Below are 17,199 nucleotides of genomic sequence, written 5' to 3' on the forward strand. Positions count from 1 at the left end.
CGTAAATTATTCCATTATATCCACCGTGGACAAAATTGCAATTACTTCGTAAAATGCATGCACACCATCAAAAACATTCTTTTTTTAATTTTATTTCATTTATAAAAAAGTTTGAAGGATAAAAAACATTTTCATTATCATTTTTATGATGAAAAAATACTTTGAGGGTGATGATAGAGACCTTAAGTCAGTATTCTCTCTCTCTCTCTCTCTCTCTCTCTCTCTCTCTCTCTCTCTCTCTCTCTCTCTCTCTCTCTCTCTCTCTCTCTCTCTCTCTCTCTCTCTCTCTAAAATTTTGCAAATATCTACAAATTGTTTCATGTGATTTGTATCTGGCTTATGTGTCTCTATGGGTCTTTAAGCTTAAGCGTGTATTCCACTTACATTAATCCGTAAATAAAATATATATATTTAAACTTAATAAAATTAAACCATTTGTTGTGAGTAACTCCGCCCCTCTTTATCCTAGTTTTTAATGCTTTATACAGACCCGTAAGGACGAACCCGTGATGTAAGTTTGTCCATACGAAGAGGGAACGGGTTTCTGGTAGGTATATGTATATTACTTATGTCGTATCATCTCTAAACAGAAGTTTGATAATCTGTTGATGTGTTCACTTCTTTGTCCCCTCCACAACAGTCCGGCATTCATCATGATCAGAGTCCTAGTGTATGTGGGGATCTTGGTCCTTATTCAATCCGCGGCATCTCAAACAGGTAAGGCGCTGTATTAGGAGAAACTAATACACCAGTAATATCACTCCAAATGTCAATTCTCAGGTCGCTGTATTAAAAGAAAACAATCTATGCTTATTGAATCATTCTAAGTTATTTTAGTAATTCTATTTTTATACATATGTATTTAAAACATAAAATGTTAATATAAACTTGTAGTCCATAACTTTTAAACTTTTAGGTTTACGTTTTTATCATAATTTATCATGAGAATTAGTCCATTGAGATTGTTCCCTTGTCCTCCAGTTGGGGGACTGCCCCCCCCCCCCCCCGAAGATGGAATGAAAGTTATGTTTACCTAACAAACATAAAGTTACATATATTTACTTAAATTAAAATACATATTATCAGTTCATGTAATACTTACAGCTTTGTATGTATAATCCCCTTGTCTGCGTGGAAGAGATTATAGAATAGTATTAATTCGTTACGTTTTGTGTAAAACTGTAGTTTGAACTATATTTGTTTATTTATTTATATTGTTTTGCTGTTGAAAATTGTAAAAGAAAATCATGGAAAATTCCAAAGAAAAAAAAAATTCATGACAATCAGTGAATTTCTTTCATGCTATTCTTACATTTGTTACTGCAGTGAATGGCAACTGGGGTCAGTGGACGGCTTACGGCGCATGCTCTGTGACCTGTGGAGTAGGGACCCATCAGAGGACCCGGTCATGTGACAGCCCGGCACCGTCCGGAGGAGGGACAACTTGTCCTGGGGACGCACTAGAAGCGAAGACTTGCTTTGATGTCACGTGCTACCCCTCCATTCTCGGGAGTCTGGAAAGGGTAGGTATCCAACATGGCTTCCCCCAGCGCTAATTGGTTCATGTATTGTATACGATTTTGTTTATCGAGTGCCGGTTTAGGGCCACCTAGATGTAGTTAGTGAGATCGCTACCTTTTCGATCATTTATGAAGTACAAACATGTACATACTTTGATCATATTCATTCAAACAACCATACAATCGTCCCTCGTGACACAGTGGTTAACGCAGACAGCCAATTCCTTATACAGATTCCACTTAATCACCGAGCCTGATGTCTCTGGTTCGAATTCTCGACGGTCCGTACAATCGGTTCATGACGATAGAGACTTTGAAAGCCAACCCTATGTGGATTGTGTCAATATTGCTCCGGTAACGAATCTCCGGAAGATTTTCTCTGTCGCCATACGATCATGAAGTGTGTATAACAGAAAATTCACCAGAGAACATTTGTTTTTCATTAAAAATCAATAGTGTTTTCAGTTTCTGATTTATGGCTTATTTCATATTCTAATCATGTTGGGTTTTTTTCGTTTTTTTGCGTTTATATGTGTACGTTAGAAATTGTTTTCCCTTATATTTTGCGGTAATATTGCCTACTAATAATTTTAAATTGGAAGCATTATTTAAAAAATAAAATGCTTTCTTTGGTGATTCATTCGTGATATGAAGGTAGCGACATTGCATAAAAATACATAACACGCGCTAGCGGGTTTTGTAATTTTTTTCTGCAATGATCGCTACCTTCATTACCCGCATGAATCATCAAAGAAAACATTTTATTGTTTATATTAACATCTTTCTTCTAACTACTTAATAAATTGATTAAAAAAAGTAAGTAAAATTCACTAAATTACTGTTAATGTACATAAGTACGTTAGCTAAAAGAAACAGCCAAATCGTCTCCAGTGAGACTTTGAGTCTGACATCATCATGATTATTTCGTTCAGTCCGTGATTTTTCTTACGTCGCTGTAGGTTTCGACCAATCGATAAACGGGGTTTCAGTCTGATTTCAGTCTCGATTTCAGTCTGGCTGTTTTTATAGAGCTATGAATTAACTATGTTTCCGTAAGAAATAGAGAAAATAATACTCGGAGATGTAAATACTAGTACGTGTATAAGGTAATTACTGCATACAGTCTCCTAATGATCAGTTTAGATGTGAAATAGGCTCGTTATTTGATCGCTTTGTCCTAACTTTCTCGACAACGGCCGAATTTTCTTCCTATTGAAATACAGCACGATTCCTGGGCTTGAGTGACGCGTACAAGTATAAGCCACTCCCCCCCAAAAATTAAGAAAAACGCTATAATAATTCAATCCGAAGTCCATATGATTCAAGAGTCGGCTTTTTGATGTTGCTGTTCTGGAATGTTAACGACGTGACCAAAATATAACTAGACAAATTGCATCGAACAAATTAAATCCATCAAGCATTCAATGTTTCCACGATCTTTTATCTGATTTGTTTATCAATTACAGAACTGCTCTTGGACATTCTTTGGCTGTAAAGTCGGATCGATGTCATGCATTGATTTCAGTTTCCGGTGTGATGGCAAGAACGACTGCGATGACGGGAGTGACGAAAGTCCGGAAGTGGCCGGGTGTCCTACGGTCTGTGGCGATAATGGCGCCGGTAGGTTGTGTTTTTCCATTGTTAGTTTAGGTGTGAGGTTGGATCTGATAGCTATAGGGATCTTTGTAATCGGCTCCCATTTGTTTCTCCGTGGGGTTGACATCGACTTTTGAGTCACATTGTTTAGGCATGCCATTCACAAAATTAAAAAAAAAACTTCGTTGTGTTTCTTTTCAAAGTGTTCAGATATAATTTCAAGATCGCTTTCTTTTTGGAAATGTTATCCTTCGTATAAAAGAAAGTCGAGTATTGAAAATAAGATTTTGAGATGGGGGAGGGGGGGGGGGGGTGGGGGTCCTTTAGTGGAAGTGTACACTGGGATAAACACAATTAAGCGTTTGCTTCTGTAAAACAGTGTTCAAATTTGAAGCTCTTATTCTTTTTGCAACTAGAAATGAATATTTACGTGTTAAGTGTTATTTTCATGTCCCCAAACAAATCATTTAACGATAAATTTTGTCCTAAATTAACTGTTAAACTTTTGTCGCCGTCCCAGGCACTCCAGTGGATTGACAATTTTCTTGCTTTTCCAAACATTCTAATGTTCTTGTTTTTTGTTCGTTTGTTTGTTTGTTTGTTTGTTTGTTTGTTTGTTGTTTTTTTGGCTGGTGCTTTTTATAAACGTTAATGGATTGGCTGTTTTGTTGGGATGGAGAGGGGTGAGGGGTTTCAAACAGCCTAGTTGATTTTTCGTGGTTTTCTTGTTGTTATTGTTTTGTTTTATTTGGTTTGTTGGTTTGTTTTGTTTTTTATGTGAATATTTTTCTTTCTTTTTTTCGCTTATGCTTGAAATTTTAAATACTTTAATGGGTTGACAGTTTTGTTGCTTTTTTCAATAAGTATTTTATGCTTCAGACAGTGTTGTCATATATGTATACATATATTTAATTTCTGCTTTTTTCAGACACCCCACTGGTTTCAGCGTTAGCGACCGTGGTCCTCGCGGCCTGTGGAATACTGACGATGAAGGTGCTGGTCCTCAAAGACTGACCGATACCTCCCACAGTGTTGTTTTAGTTTTGTCCTTCGTCGTTATTGTAAATAAATTGTTCAATAGTTTCTTATTTCTCTAGATATTATCATTTAAACGAAACTTTTAAAATTAAAATTATAAATGAATACCTTTAAGCATGTCGCCAAAAACCAATAATTTATGATATTGTTACTGACATGTCACAGATGGTCCCATGGCTGCGTTCAAGATCGTAGCAGCTAGCGTAGCCGCTAGGTCGTAGATATCTACATGTAGGTACATTGAACGGACTGCTAGGGTAGCCGCTAGTTGTCTGATTTGAAGTGGAAATATTCAACTAAAGACTAATAACATTGACATAATTTGTAAATTTCAAGTGGAAATGTATATGTTAAAATTCATAGTAACTTAAAGTATGAACAAAAAAAAATCACTAAATAAATAAAATCCATGTTCGTTACAAGTGGTAACGAAGGTGGCCATCTTGACTATGACGCTAAGCATAAAATATTTCGGCTACGGATATCTACGTAGTGGCTAGGTTAGCTTATCCTTCAACAGCGTAGCTGCTACGTAGCCCTACCTAGCCGCTACGATCTTGAACGCAACCCCAGGTTTCGGGCAAAAGCCGCTTAAAGACTATTACCGCGAAAACGAAAATGTTCAGTTTCTGCGACATCAGCACCATTACACTTGTATGATAAAAAAACCTCAAAGTAGCCATTTTCTGTGAGTAAAAGTACGGTATACATACGAAAAGAGTACATCCAATAAGAATGATTCCCTTTATTTCTTACGGATATTAATTGTAATTCATATATCTATAGAAACTGGCAGGACTGAATTCTACACAATCCAGTTTTTACCAGTTATCGATCAGTCAAAACATCTGAAAAATTACGGACTGCACGAAATAATCATGATGATGTCAGACTCAAATTCTCATATAAGATGACTTGGCTGCACATGTTAGTGGTGTACATGTATTGTTTCTGCATTGTCGGTATCATTATTTTCGGATTTCCGAACGAGTTACCAAAAAAACATTTTATAACTTAAATATATAGATGGAAAAGCCGGTCCATATTTGACATATGACAGTTCTCCATATCTGGTCATGTCATGCAGTAATTCAAAAAAAATTCCAGTATAAAGACAATCTCAGTGTTACTGGCCTTACAGCGGCAGTAGCCCCTTTGGTATGAAAAATTTAAGACAATGAACATATTCAAAAATGAGACACAGAGCAAATTTAAAACAACTCTTGCCTACATGGTGTTTTATAAAAACATTATGCATTTCTTGATACATTTCTGCTGTAACATTCACTGTCCATATGTTTATTCTGTAACAGTTGTAATTGCAAGCCTCTGTGAACTGCTAATACTGTGGGACCATCTAAATCCGCGGGGGGGGGGGGGGGGGGGGGGGGCAAATTTTGTGGCTTGTGGGTTTTATGCTTATTCAAGGGGATGTAATTCCGTGGATGCATCGTGTTCAGTTTCATTAACAAAGACAACTCTTTCTAAATTTCCTTTCAATGAGGGTGTAAATTCGTGGGTGAGTGCTAACCACGAATATCATGAAAAATTGAGCCACCACAAATTCTAATGATTCACAGTATCAAAGTCTTTATTTAACACAGGCATAAAATGTTTACATATTGTATTGAAATTTTTAAGTTATCAGAATATCATTTTTAAAGGCTGACAGAGATCTAGATGTCAGGAACTACAAACACAAGGTTCCATCACTTTTCCTGCTACTAGTATCGATATTCAGTAGATAATTTTTTTTATTGCCTGTCAATTTAAAAATATTTTCAAACCCCTTGGCAATGAAATCTACCATTCCTAGTATTTTCATTACTTTGATTTTGAATTTGATACACATTTAACAAAAGCATCAATATAAACATTGTAAAATCAAAACAAATACCACTGTAAGTATCTTTGAAAATTTAATATCCAATATTTACAGTTTAATATAAATGGAAACACTTTGAGTCTCTGTTACACTACTTGGTAGACACTCTAGTTTTCTTGTTCCAGCTAAAGTTGGCACCGTAAGATTTCGGTTTAAATTTGGGCTCTTTCTTCTCCTCCAAGTAATACTCCCAGCCTGAGGAAAAATCAAACAAACTTTAAAAGTACAAGTCACCCTGTCATAATGACAAATGTAGATGCATATGTCAATTGATTATTAAACACGATTCTGACAGGATATAAGCTCAGGCATTGGTGTAGACAATATTGACATACCATTCTTTTCGCAGAATTCCATGGCATCTTCCGGGGATTTGAACTCAACCGCCATATTTGAAAGTGGGTCAGCGCTAGTCACAGAAAAGGAATATATTTAATTTTTATTTGGTTATCATAATAGGTAAAACATTTTATCAGTGTTTTAGGGTGGAGATCCCTATTAAACTTGGAACGAAAATAATAAAAAATGTACATAAATAAATTGTAACGTATCATTAAATAAAATGGCCTGTATACAGGTTCTTCTGAAACAAACCAGCTATTTCACTGAGCTTTTTTATTAAACTGTAGAAACATTAGAATTTCTGATAAATTAGTTCTTAGATTACATGCCCCCCACCCTTTGAATTTCCATTTCAATGGAATAGAAACACAGCGTTAATTCATAAATGATATATTAATCCTTGAATTCACACTCCTACGAACCTATCAAAAGTTGAAAATTGACAAAAAATTTCAATGATGCCACAGTATTGTAGACTATAAAACATAATCTTATGTGATGAAAACTATCGTCAGCAGTCCCTTTTACAATGATGAATTATAAAAAAAAAATATCTTAGTTCCAGCAAGATCTCTCTTTGATACTCATGTTCACAACCATGGTCTCTTACCTTGAGGCCCATCCCATCAAGGGATTTTCCCATCTTTCCCGAGTATCAAAATCAATCTTCCATCGCCTTGTTCCGAACACTCCCGACTGCATTGCGTTCTTAGCGGGCACGTATATCTTGACTCGACGCGTCTTGATGTGTTCCTCAGGTACCCCAGTCAGGCAGGAGATATCGGTCTAAATAACGAAATAACACAATATCAGAAAATAACACTATAATGTTAACAAAGACATATAACCCATCATCTGAAACTTACACTTTCCTCCTAAAGAAAGAAAAATAACTCTTGATCAGTATATAACACTTCAAATTTTATGTTTCTTATTTTGATGTTAACAATGCTTCAATAAAGTATTTGCATTAGTCAACCAAAATTTATGAGTCATTTGTCAAGTTATACGTGAGATACAGAGCTAACAATTCTTTGCTCAAGCCGTGCTTTCATTTAAAATTGAGTGCTTGATACAAAATACCAGTTTCTATATGAAATTGGATATGAAAACACTAGAATATCAATGGCCTGAAAGAGAACGTTTACCAGTATTTTTGTAAACAAATACATGGCACAACCATATAAATATACTGTATAACAAAGAAACATGAGCTCTTTACCTTGCATATTACTAAACAACTGACTTTCTAATTTAGGTTGAGCATTACAAATATCATTGTCAGCATTACAATATTGAAACATTGCAAACAAGATATCTGTGAGCCAATTCTCACTCGTAATAACCCTGCTCTGATGTGAATATACAAAATAAGCAGTCGACAATTACAAGGAAGATGACGTCCAATTGGTACGAAAATAGATCCCAAAGTATGGCATGCCTAAACACTGAGTGTGTTAAGATTTCAATTCTTAATACTTTTTAAAACATAGGTAATCACAGATTACAAAGCATCACCTTTATAAAGCATCACCTGTATGAGACCACCTTTATCATATTATATGAAAATCATACTTTATGATCTTGGATACTGTTTTGACACAATATCATATATCATCTGTTAAAAAATTGTATGATAATCATATGTTCATTTCATACGATATTATAAGAAACAATGTTTATCAATACAATAATATAAATTACAATATTACATCCTATCATACTTACAATACATATCATATAATACAATAAAATACCATAATAAACAATGATGAGATATTTAAGCATTGAATCATTATTTTTTGAAAGATGTGGTCTCATAACTGCAACGGTGTGTGCATACAAATTGAATAATGCGCGCTAGCGCGATATGAAAATTTGTTTGCACACACCGTTGCAGTAATGAGACCACATCTTTCAAAAAATAATGATTCAATGCTTATATTTATGTCTTTTAATATTTATTCCCCTTCCCGCAAATATGATTTACTTTTTAAAGTCTCTGTCTTTTTCAACGCGTAATGCGCATTTAATGGAAGAGCCATTGGAACAGCCGAAATATGCTGACAAAAATAGTCCACAGCGTTCTAAATTATAGTTACACAATTCTACTTTTAAGTATGTATTTTTATGAATTTACATTTGGCATACTAAGACATTAATCAATTGAATTCATTTAACTGTTAAAATATATTTACACCAATGAAATATCAATCAGTGTATGTATAATATCAGGTCGTAATCTGGTTTGAAGTTGCGAAGAGAGTCGGTCAAGTTTTCCAGGAAATAATAAAGGAAGACACGTGCCAGATTTGGTGATTGGGTCTTCTGTGCTATGCGCAAATATCACTCAAATCAATCAATGCAATTTAATAGGGGGAAAGAAAGTGAATGTAAATATGATATTGTAACACATGACACATGTATGACATTGTATTGTGTTTTACATTATTTTCTTTGATCACATAATACAATATCATAATACATGGTATTTTATGATACAATATCATATCACATAATACATCACAATATTGTATATCATGATTTCATATTGCACAATATATATTGATATTATATTGTATGATACTGTATCATATTTGATACATAATATGATATAATATAATTTGATACAACATTGTATCATATCATGTGATACAATATCATGTGATATAGTTAAATATTATATAATACAACATCATATAATACAATTTCATATGATATTATACAAATATTGACTGTGGTTGAGGGCAAGCCTGCCAGGTGCTTCAGTATCACAAAGACACACCATCCATGCAAGTTTGGTGAAGTTAGGACCAGTAATAACTAAGAATTCATCATCAGAGGGCACCTGTTTCAAAAACTTTAACCAGCTCTTAACACCTTGACCTCCTCCAGCATCCGAAACCAATTGCTCAGATTCAGCATTCAAGCCTGTCTGGTGCATCATTATCATAAGACGCACCATCCATGCAAGTTTGGTGACGTTAGGACCAGTAGTAATTTAAATATTGCTATCAAAGGGCACCTGCACCAAAAACTTTAACCTGCTCCAAAAACCTTAACCTCCTCCACCATCTGAAATTCAGGATTCAGATTCAGTATTTAAGTCTTTCAAGTCCATAAGTAGGTCCAGATGCATCATCTATGCAAGTTTGGTGAAGTTAGGACAAGTAATAGCTTAGATACAAAACCTGCAACAAAAACTTTAACCAGGTCCTGACGCCGACGCCAGGGGTATAGCATAAGCTCCCCCTGACTTTGTTTCGGGGAGCTAAAAAGCATTTAAATTAGATTGTATAATTTGCAGACAGTTTATAAATGATGTAGCTTGATAAAAAAACATAAGCATTTCTTTCTTTAAAAACATTCATTAAATAAGGCACATTACTTTGAAAAAGACAAATCATATGTCAATAGTAATTATCCCTACATAACATCAGAGATAAACATATATTAACAGTATACTACAAGCTAAACATAGAAAAATAACATCCTCAGTTAAGGACACTACATGCTACGTCAGCTTCTGTAACAATATCAACAAAACTTTAAGTTTTTTTTTTTCACCATACGTAGACCAATAAACCTCCATTTCTTTTGAATGAGTGATGGGGCTTTTTACCTGTTCCGGCACCATTATCTCTCTTTTATCATCAATAGGTTTTACGTTGGGTCCTACAACAGAGCGGAGGTCGTCTTTGGTTGAATAGCCCCTGTAGACGTCAAACAGAAATAAAATCTAATACAATCAAATCAACACAGTGATACAATGCAAAGCAAATATGTCAGGTCAGATTCAATATTCAATAACTAGACAATATTGAGATAGTGACCATCTCAAAGGGCCCCGCTTACATAGTGGACAATATGATGAAAAGAATTTCAGAATTTTGCTTTGACCTTGACCTATAACTACGAAATTTTCCACCTGGCATAGAACGTCTTATTCAATCTCATTACCCCTTACATACAGGTATTTTTGTTCAATCTGAACAGATTAACCAAATGGGAAATAATCTATGATCTAAAACTGATTATAAAGAGATTTGCTATGACCTTCACATTGACTTGGTTCAAGGTAACTGGACGTCATTAACCAATAGCTCTGATTAAGTACGGTATTAGCCAAAAAGGACTAAGTGGAGAGTGTATATATGCTCTTATAAAAGGATTTTTGTTTGATCTGATATGACTTTGACATTTTATCTACAAACATCATATAAAGTCAATGCATACCCTTTAATCAAAAGCACTATGTGAGTGAAGTATGAGCCAGATTGGAGAAAAGGAAGAGAAGATATGCTTAGGACAAGGATTTTTCATATAATTCTGCTATGATCTTCACTTTTGACCTTATAAATTGGTTCAAGGTCACTACACACCTTTTATTTATAAGCTTTGTTTATTGTCTGTTTACGCTCTGAGAAAGTATATATGCTCTGAATCTGAAAAAAGGATTTGTGCTCGGTCCGATATGACCTTGACCTACAAACTTTATTCAAGGTCACTGCACACCCTATGCCCATTGACACAGTGTGAGTGAAGTATGAGCTAGATTGGACCAAGGGGAGAGGAGATATGCTCCGGACAAGGATTTTTCATATAATTCTGCCATGACCTTAACCTTAGACCTAGAAACATAGTTCAAGGGCAGTTTTAGGTCACTGCACACCCTTTAAGGCACTCTTTGGGTGAATATATGACTGATCACTAAAGGGTGCCTGCAGAGCGGGGCCCTAACTCCCTCTTATTTAGCTACGCAGCTCAAACAACTTATATAGCTTTGTTTACCTACCTGAAGTAGGTTTATTTAGCTACTTTTATGCAATTTTGCATTTTTATATCAGACAAGAAGTTGCAAGGAAGTGACAACTTATATTTGAACTATGTAGTTTAAAAAAGCAACCCAGAGCAAGGAGAATTAATACATTGCTGCTTTGGAGCAGGTTTAAGCAAAACATGCATTTCCATTGTTTGAGTAGCTGTATGACACCTTAGGTGCTAGATTATGAGGCATGATTTTGTACTACTACTTCAATAGTGCTGAATTATAATTACGGTACTAATCATGTAAACCAAAACTGGTTTTCTTTGTTATTTCATTAGAAACTTTTCAGAACTTTAATTGCAATTCCTCTGAAGGAGGAACCTTTCTCAGAGCGATTTTTCCATGAATTGTTTTCAAGTCAGCTCTAACTTGGCATTGAAGGAGCAACATTTTCCAGTGTGCTTTTCATGGACTGTTTTCTGATCAGCTCCAACTTTTAACAGATTTGGAAGCTTACACCAACTTGAAAATTTTTGCTGCACTTAAGGCCAAATATTTGTACAAAAGCTCATTTAAGGATGACGTTTACTCAGAATGAAAAAAAAATCCACTGATGATAATGAAAAACCATCTATTGTGTGTTATAGACCTTTGCTTGTATTGTTATTTTTCACTTTCAGAAAAGTAGGTCAATGACCTACTTTTTGTGTTAATGGCCATTGAATATTTATAGAAAAATCAAGAAAAATCCCGTAAAATTTTACACTACGATTGAGATTTTCTTAACTATAAAAATATTACAAATAATTAAACACTTTAAAAAATAAGATATAGTTTATGAATGGTAGTGGCACTAAATAAGTACACAACATTAAGATTTCAGCATCAATTTTAAAAAATAATTCAGTTCGAATTTCCTCTATGAATTTTCAAATCTCTACCCATTTTTGATTCAATTTTATAAAAAAATGAATGATGATAATACAAAAACATTTATGATATTGAACTACTTATATTGACCTTATTCTGTTGGCATAAAATTTATATGAGGTCAATGATCAAAATTTTGAGATACGATGTCTTTTATCGTTTTTAAGTAATTTTCAATATTTTTATTATTTGTGCCATAAGATTATTTTAATGACTAAGTTAGGTAAAACCAAGGGAAAATATGCAAAATTACGTAGACTTAAATATAAAATCCTAACTTTTAATATTAGACTACTGCCAAAAAACTTTTAGCAGAAAACAAAATCTGCAAAATTTAGTCCGAATTTCCTGTTTGGCTAAAAGTCAATTTTTGTTTGAGCATAATTCTATAATAAAGTAAAACTATTGAAAATTTTTGTTAATAATAATTCATTTCATAAACACTTTTTGTGTTTAGAACAAATTTCACTCATTACATTGAACTTTTTAACAATCGGAATTTGAGAACTCAAACCCTGAGTAAATAACACCCTTAAGAAAAGAAGTATGATTGAGTGGCTAAATAAACCTACTTCTGGTAGGAAAGTAAGCTATGCAGGTAATTCAAGATATGCAGCTAAAGGACTATATATGGTTTGAGCCTAAAATGGCCCCCTTAAATGAACATTGTCATTTTACTGTAATTCTTTGGGTTTTTTTAACAAATATACATTTAAGTTTTTTCATAATTTTCATTTTGATTTTAATGCCCACAATTAAAAAATATGACATCATAAAGTTTACCTTTTCCCGCCATTTTCGCATTTTTAGCATAAAACTGCTTGTTTTGAGGCAGTTTTTCTTTAAGGAAACATTGAGCGACTGCTTGAACAAACAAAATATTTTCACCAAAGACGTATCTCGATCTCCAGGACTTATAAGAGACAAAAAGTTCGTTCTTGTTCAAAGAGTCGCTCTATATTTCCGAATCGAAAAAAGATAAGAAAATGTCAAATTTTGACTGATTTTGATTGAATTATAAAAATGGCATCACTTCTGACGTCATATACTGCCAGTGAGTGCATGTAAATCAAATAAATAGGTGAAAAACATATTTTATGTCAACTCTTTTATAAAATAGCACAACAAATTAATGTACCTGAAACATTATAAAATTAGCGAATTATGGGGGCCAAATTTGACTTATAACATATATAGTTCTTTAGTGATTGTACCAGACCTGTTTATGCTAAAAAAAGTGGGCACTTAAGATGTAGACTTGGCAGGAATGTGAGCGCACACGGAGAGTGAAAATTTCATCAATTAATTATGCACATTTTTCAAATATAACCATTATTTGGTTTCTGTTGGATGTAGAATTGGTAGAAAAAATTATGAAATGCAAAAGGTTTTATCATAGTATGGGTCTAGATGTATATATAGCAAAACGTCGGAATTGATGCAAAATCCAACTTAATTACAGCTGTTTTTAAATGATTTTGTTGTCTCTGGGTCTTATCTCCACAAATTTGAAATGTGTAAAGATGACACATTTCAATATAAAAATATCGCTCTTTTTATTAATTATGTACTTTTTCAAATTATTTTTGGGAGAATAAAAAACAAAGTCCAGAGATATGACAATGTTGTTTCAAACACTACTTTATACCGCATATTGTAAAGTTTCGCATGGCTCACTGGTTTCGTACTGGATTAGTGACATGAAATGTTTTAGGTTCAAATCCTCCTGGTGATTCTCCTTTTTTTTAAAAACTTTTTTGTTTTTAAATATATGTTGGTATTACATTATGTTAGAAAATAAAATACCGGAATATTTTAATTTGTCGTCATTGACTTCTGCCGTACGAACACTATTTTCTTGTCCTTATTACTAGTTTATTAAGATATACAATATACCTGAATTAAAATATATATGCATTAATATTTTCAGTATAATTTTTTATCCGTTTACCCCTCATTGTCCTTTTTACAGAGTTTGTGAGGTTTTTTTTAATAGCCGAAATAGACATGTACTTCAACTCTAAACATAATATAGTTTGACTGTTTGAGCAATCAATTTTTGTTTAAACCTGTACATACAGCATATCGAGGTTATATACATTAAAATTCCAAATGATTCATGTCAATGATTCCTGCAAACTTACAATCTTGCGCGCCCAGTTTCTTTGATGTCAATTGTTTAAATTTGACAAAAAAGACAGGTGGGCATAATATGTCTTGTTGGTAGACGGACATCTCGGCCCATCGACACCTCGGCCAAGGGGTGTTTGACACCTGGGCCCAGACGGGTCGGCCCAAATTTATTGACACGTCAGCCCATGTAAAAGACACCTCGGCCCAATGAAACTTTAGGTTCTACTAAAAATAAATATAAAAAATTACATTTAATTACAGAATCTTTAAAAAAAGCTTTGGACAGGAAATTTATCTTACGAAACTTCCATATGATCTAAGATTCATATTTACAAAATTTAGAACCTGTAATCATAAATTACCTATTGAAACTGGGAGATGGAATAACATAGAAAGATGTCATAGAATTTGTTCATTATGTAATAAAAACACTTTGGGTGACGAATATCACTATGTTATGGAATGCCAGATATTTTCTTTATTCCGCAACAAATTAATTGAAGAAAAATATTCAACGAATGTTAACGCTTAAAAATTTGGGAACCTTATGAATACCAGTGACATTGATTCATTAAAAAAACTGTCCATATTTATTATAAAAATATTAACTTGATTTATTTTACTCTGTACTCTTCCTAAATTGACTCTGTATTTGTACATTTGTAAATATTTTTGTTTTTTGTACCTCATGTACCATTGATATGGTTTGAGCGAAATAAAACATTCATTCAAACAGACTTCGGTAATTATCGTCTTATTATTAACTGCTCGTAATTAAATCTTCATTGTCCTCATGTCATGCGTTTGCGACTCCAAAGGAAAGTGCTGCATACTCTTGTTTGTTTAACTATTAGCATGTTAACAATTAGAACTTAATGGTCTCATTTTTTTATTAATTCAATTTCTTTTACACGTCTTTGATATGTAATATTTTGATAAAATATATATGTTAATAAAATAAAAACATTTAAATCAAATATTTTTGTTTGAATTTTGCTTGAACCGAGATGTCTTTTAAGTGAGCCGAGGTGTCTCAAATTTTGGGCCAACCCGTCTGGGCTGAGGTGTCCTGGGGCCAAAGTGTCGTTGAGCCGAGGTGTCGTTGGGCCGACATGTCTGACATTCGTCTTGTTTCTATGCACATTTCCAGCAGGAATTCTTATGTTTAAGGGGGTATTTTTTGGCAGCATATGTTTTTCATCCAACATAATTTGAGAATGTCAAAAAACAACTTTTTGATTCATGTTTATAGGAAATAATTTTCCTCTTTTTAATATGGATATCCACTCTGACTCTCTTCTTCCTCTTTCTTCAAAATATGTATAAAACACATGGTTAATGTCTTAAAATATATATATATATATATATATATATATATATATATATATATATATATATATATATATATATATATATATATACACACACACACACACACACACACACACACACACACACACACACACACACACACACACACACAGTATGATTTATGTAATAATATAAAAGCAGGGTTAAAGTCATAGAAATCTTGGAAATCATATGCAAGACCCCAAAACACCAGAGGAAATTCGAACAAAACTCTTTAATCACTGTAAACAACCTTTTAAAACAGAGTAAATTTTTTTAGTTTGAACACACATATTTTGTGATGTGAATTACCTCGATTCAATCTGTGGAATCAGTCGTGTAAAACATCGAAGGCCAGTTTTGGTGACCAACGACATTGTTGATGGTTAAACAAGAGAGTCCAACACGAAAGATAACTCATTTAGGGGGTTTTTTCTGGACAAGTCGTACAATTTTTAGATTCTAAGTTTACAGTCCTTTAGTTCTAAGATGTAGTCCAATATCATTTTGATTGGTTATTTGATTACCATGAATTAATCATTTGAATTTCAGTATGATTTAAGGTCACTTCCTGATACGCTTGACTGCAACATAACAACAGAAGGATTCAACTAATTTTGTATGGGTTTTTTTTTAAACCTTAGAAATATCTTCATTTGAATTTTAAAAAACCCAAAAATTATCTGATTTTTTACTAACCAGCTACATGTAACAATATTGTCAAAATATCATGGACTGAGCGAAAACCCGGGACAGACTATAGCATCCATTATATTCAACTTTTCAGTTCCTATCTCCGCAATGGGACTGAAAATTTTCTCTACTGTAATTTCAAAATTTTCATTTACATGTTTATATTATTTATTTTTTTTCCCATTTTTATATATGGTTTCAACTGAAAATATATACTATGACATTATTAATCATGAAGCTTTCAATTGCATTTTGCATGCTTTTGAAAGAAAAATTCAAAATATTACAACTCCAAAAAATTACTCGACCCGGCCTGGTAATACACTTTTGGGCATAACAGATGCAAAAGAAGAAATATTATGTCGAATTAAAAATATCTTTAAACTGAGGATCCTCGCGAATGTCCTTAATATACCTCAAATCTTTCGGACGACATGCTGCATGTATGTTACAGCTTTAATTTTCATATATATAATATATATGTTCAGGTGTACATGTCATATTTCATTCATTCAGAATTCAATTATCGTACTGAGTTTCACATGACATTTGAAAATGTTTGATCAAATGGTAAATAAGAAAAGTTTACAATTATTGTCTTCTTTGGATTAAATGTGTGTCCTTAATTAAAATGTGCAGTACAATATTAAAACTACATTGGTTGATCCATTCAAAGAAAACAACATGTATAGCATTACTACAGAACTCGACCAAATCATCTGCATGTATAAACTTGACTTTATGAAACAGAATTAAAATTTGAATCGTACATTAATATAAGAGAGATGCAGTAACTCTTTGTAAATTAAAATTTAACGTGCAATCATTAATTATACATTTTGAACTGGTCTATATAATATGCACTTAACTCTATAATAATAATATACATGTACGTCCCTGCTCGAAACAAGATGCAATTATAACTGAAATTTCATTTTATGTTA

At 33.3% G+C, this 17,199-nt stretch overlaps 2 protein-coding genes across 3 annotated transcripts; one reads left to right on the forward strand and one right to left on the reverse strand.

The window, feature by feature from the left end:
- Positions 1-466: 466 nt before the first annotated feature.
- On the forward strand, positions 467-4,199 carry LOC128178213 (coadhesin-like). Of its 2 annotated transcripts, XM_052845264.1 has the most exons (5): positions 467-547; positions 641-717; positions 1,327-1,523; positions 2,987-3,140; positions 4,045-4,199. In XM_052845264.1, the coding sequence occupies exons 2-5, from the start codon at positions 654-656 to the stop codon at positions 4,128-4,130; spliced, it is 501 nt and encodes a 166-aa protein (XP_052701224.1). In that variant the 5' UTR covers positions 467-547; positions 641-653; the 3' UTR covers positions 4,131-4,199. The 2 variants fall into 2 exon arrangements, with proteins under 2 accessions (XP_052701224.1, XP_052701223.1); XM_052845263.1 differs by lacking the exon at positions 467-547 and having other exon boundaries at positions 609-717.
- Positions 4,200-6,054: 1,855 nt separating this feature from the next.
- LOC128178508 (NADH dehydrogenase [ubiquinone] iron-sulfur protein 4, mitochondrial-like) lies at positions 6,055-16,015 on the reverse strand. Its single transcript, XM_052845715.1, has 5 exons — positions 15,875-16,015; positions 10,004-10,094; positions 6,992-7,167; positions 6,375-6,448; positions 6,055-6,234 (listed from the first exon to the last, which is right to left on the reverse strand). The coding sequence occupies exons 1-5, from the start codon at positions 15,937-15,939 to the stop codon at positions 6,131-6,133; spliced, it is 510 nt and encodes a 169-aa protein (XP_052701675.1). The 5' UTR covers positions 15,940-16,015; the 3' UTR covers positions 6,055-6,130.
- Positions 16,016-17,199: the final 1,184 nt, after the last annotated feature.

The sequence above is a fragment of the Crassostrea angulata genome, chromosome 3, assembly GCF_025612915.1.
Source record: "Crassostrea angulata isolate pt1a10 chromosome 3, ASM2561291v2, whole genome shotgun sequence".
Taxonomy (NCBI): domain Eukaryota; kingdom Metazoa; phylum Mollusca; class Bivalvia; order Ostreida; family Ostreidae; genus Magallana; species Magallana angulata.

What these genes read in the sequence shown, in the direction of transcription:
- LOC128178213 (XM_052845263.1), top strand. Translation starts at nt 609, where the DNA reads ATGTGTTCACTTCTTTGTCCCCTCCACAACAGTCCGGCATTCATCATG. An exon ending in ATCCGCGGCATCTCAAACAG is followed by an intron (nt 718 to 1,326) that starts GTAAGGCGCTGT and finishes TTGTTACTGCAG; the next exon opens with TGAATGGCAACTGGGGTCAG. An exon ending in CTGTGGCGATAATGGCGCCG is followed by an intron (nt 3,141 to 4,044) that starts GTAGGTTGTGTT and finishes TGCTTTTTTCAG; the next exon opens with ACACCCCACTGGTTTCAGCG.
- LOC128178508 (XM_052845715.1), bottom strand. Translation starts at nt 15,939, where the DNA reads ATGTCGTTGGTCACCAAAACTGGCCTTCGATGTTTTACACGACTGATT. An exon ending in AGATAATGGTGCCGGAACAG is followed by an intron (nt 7,168 to 10,003) that starts GTAAAAAGCCCC and finishes TTCGTTATTTAG; the next exon opens with ACCGATATCTCCTGCCTGAC. An exon ending in TTGATGGGATGGGCCTCAAG is followed by an intron (nt 6,449 to 6,991) that starts GTAAGAGACCAT and finishes TTCTGTGACTAG; the next exon opens with CGCTGACCCACTTTCAAATA.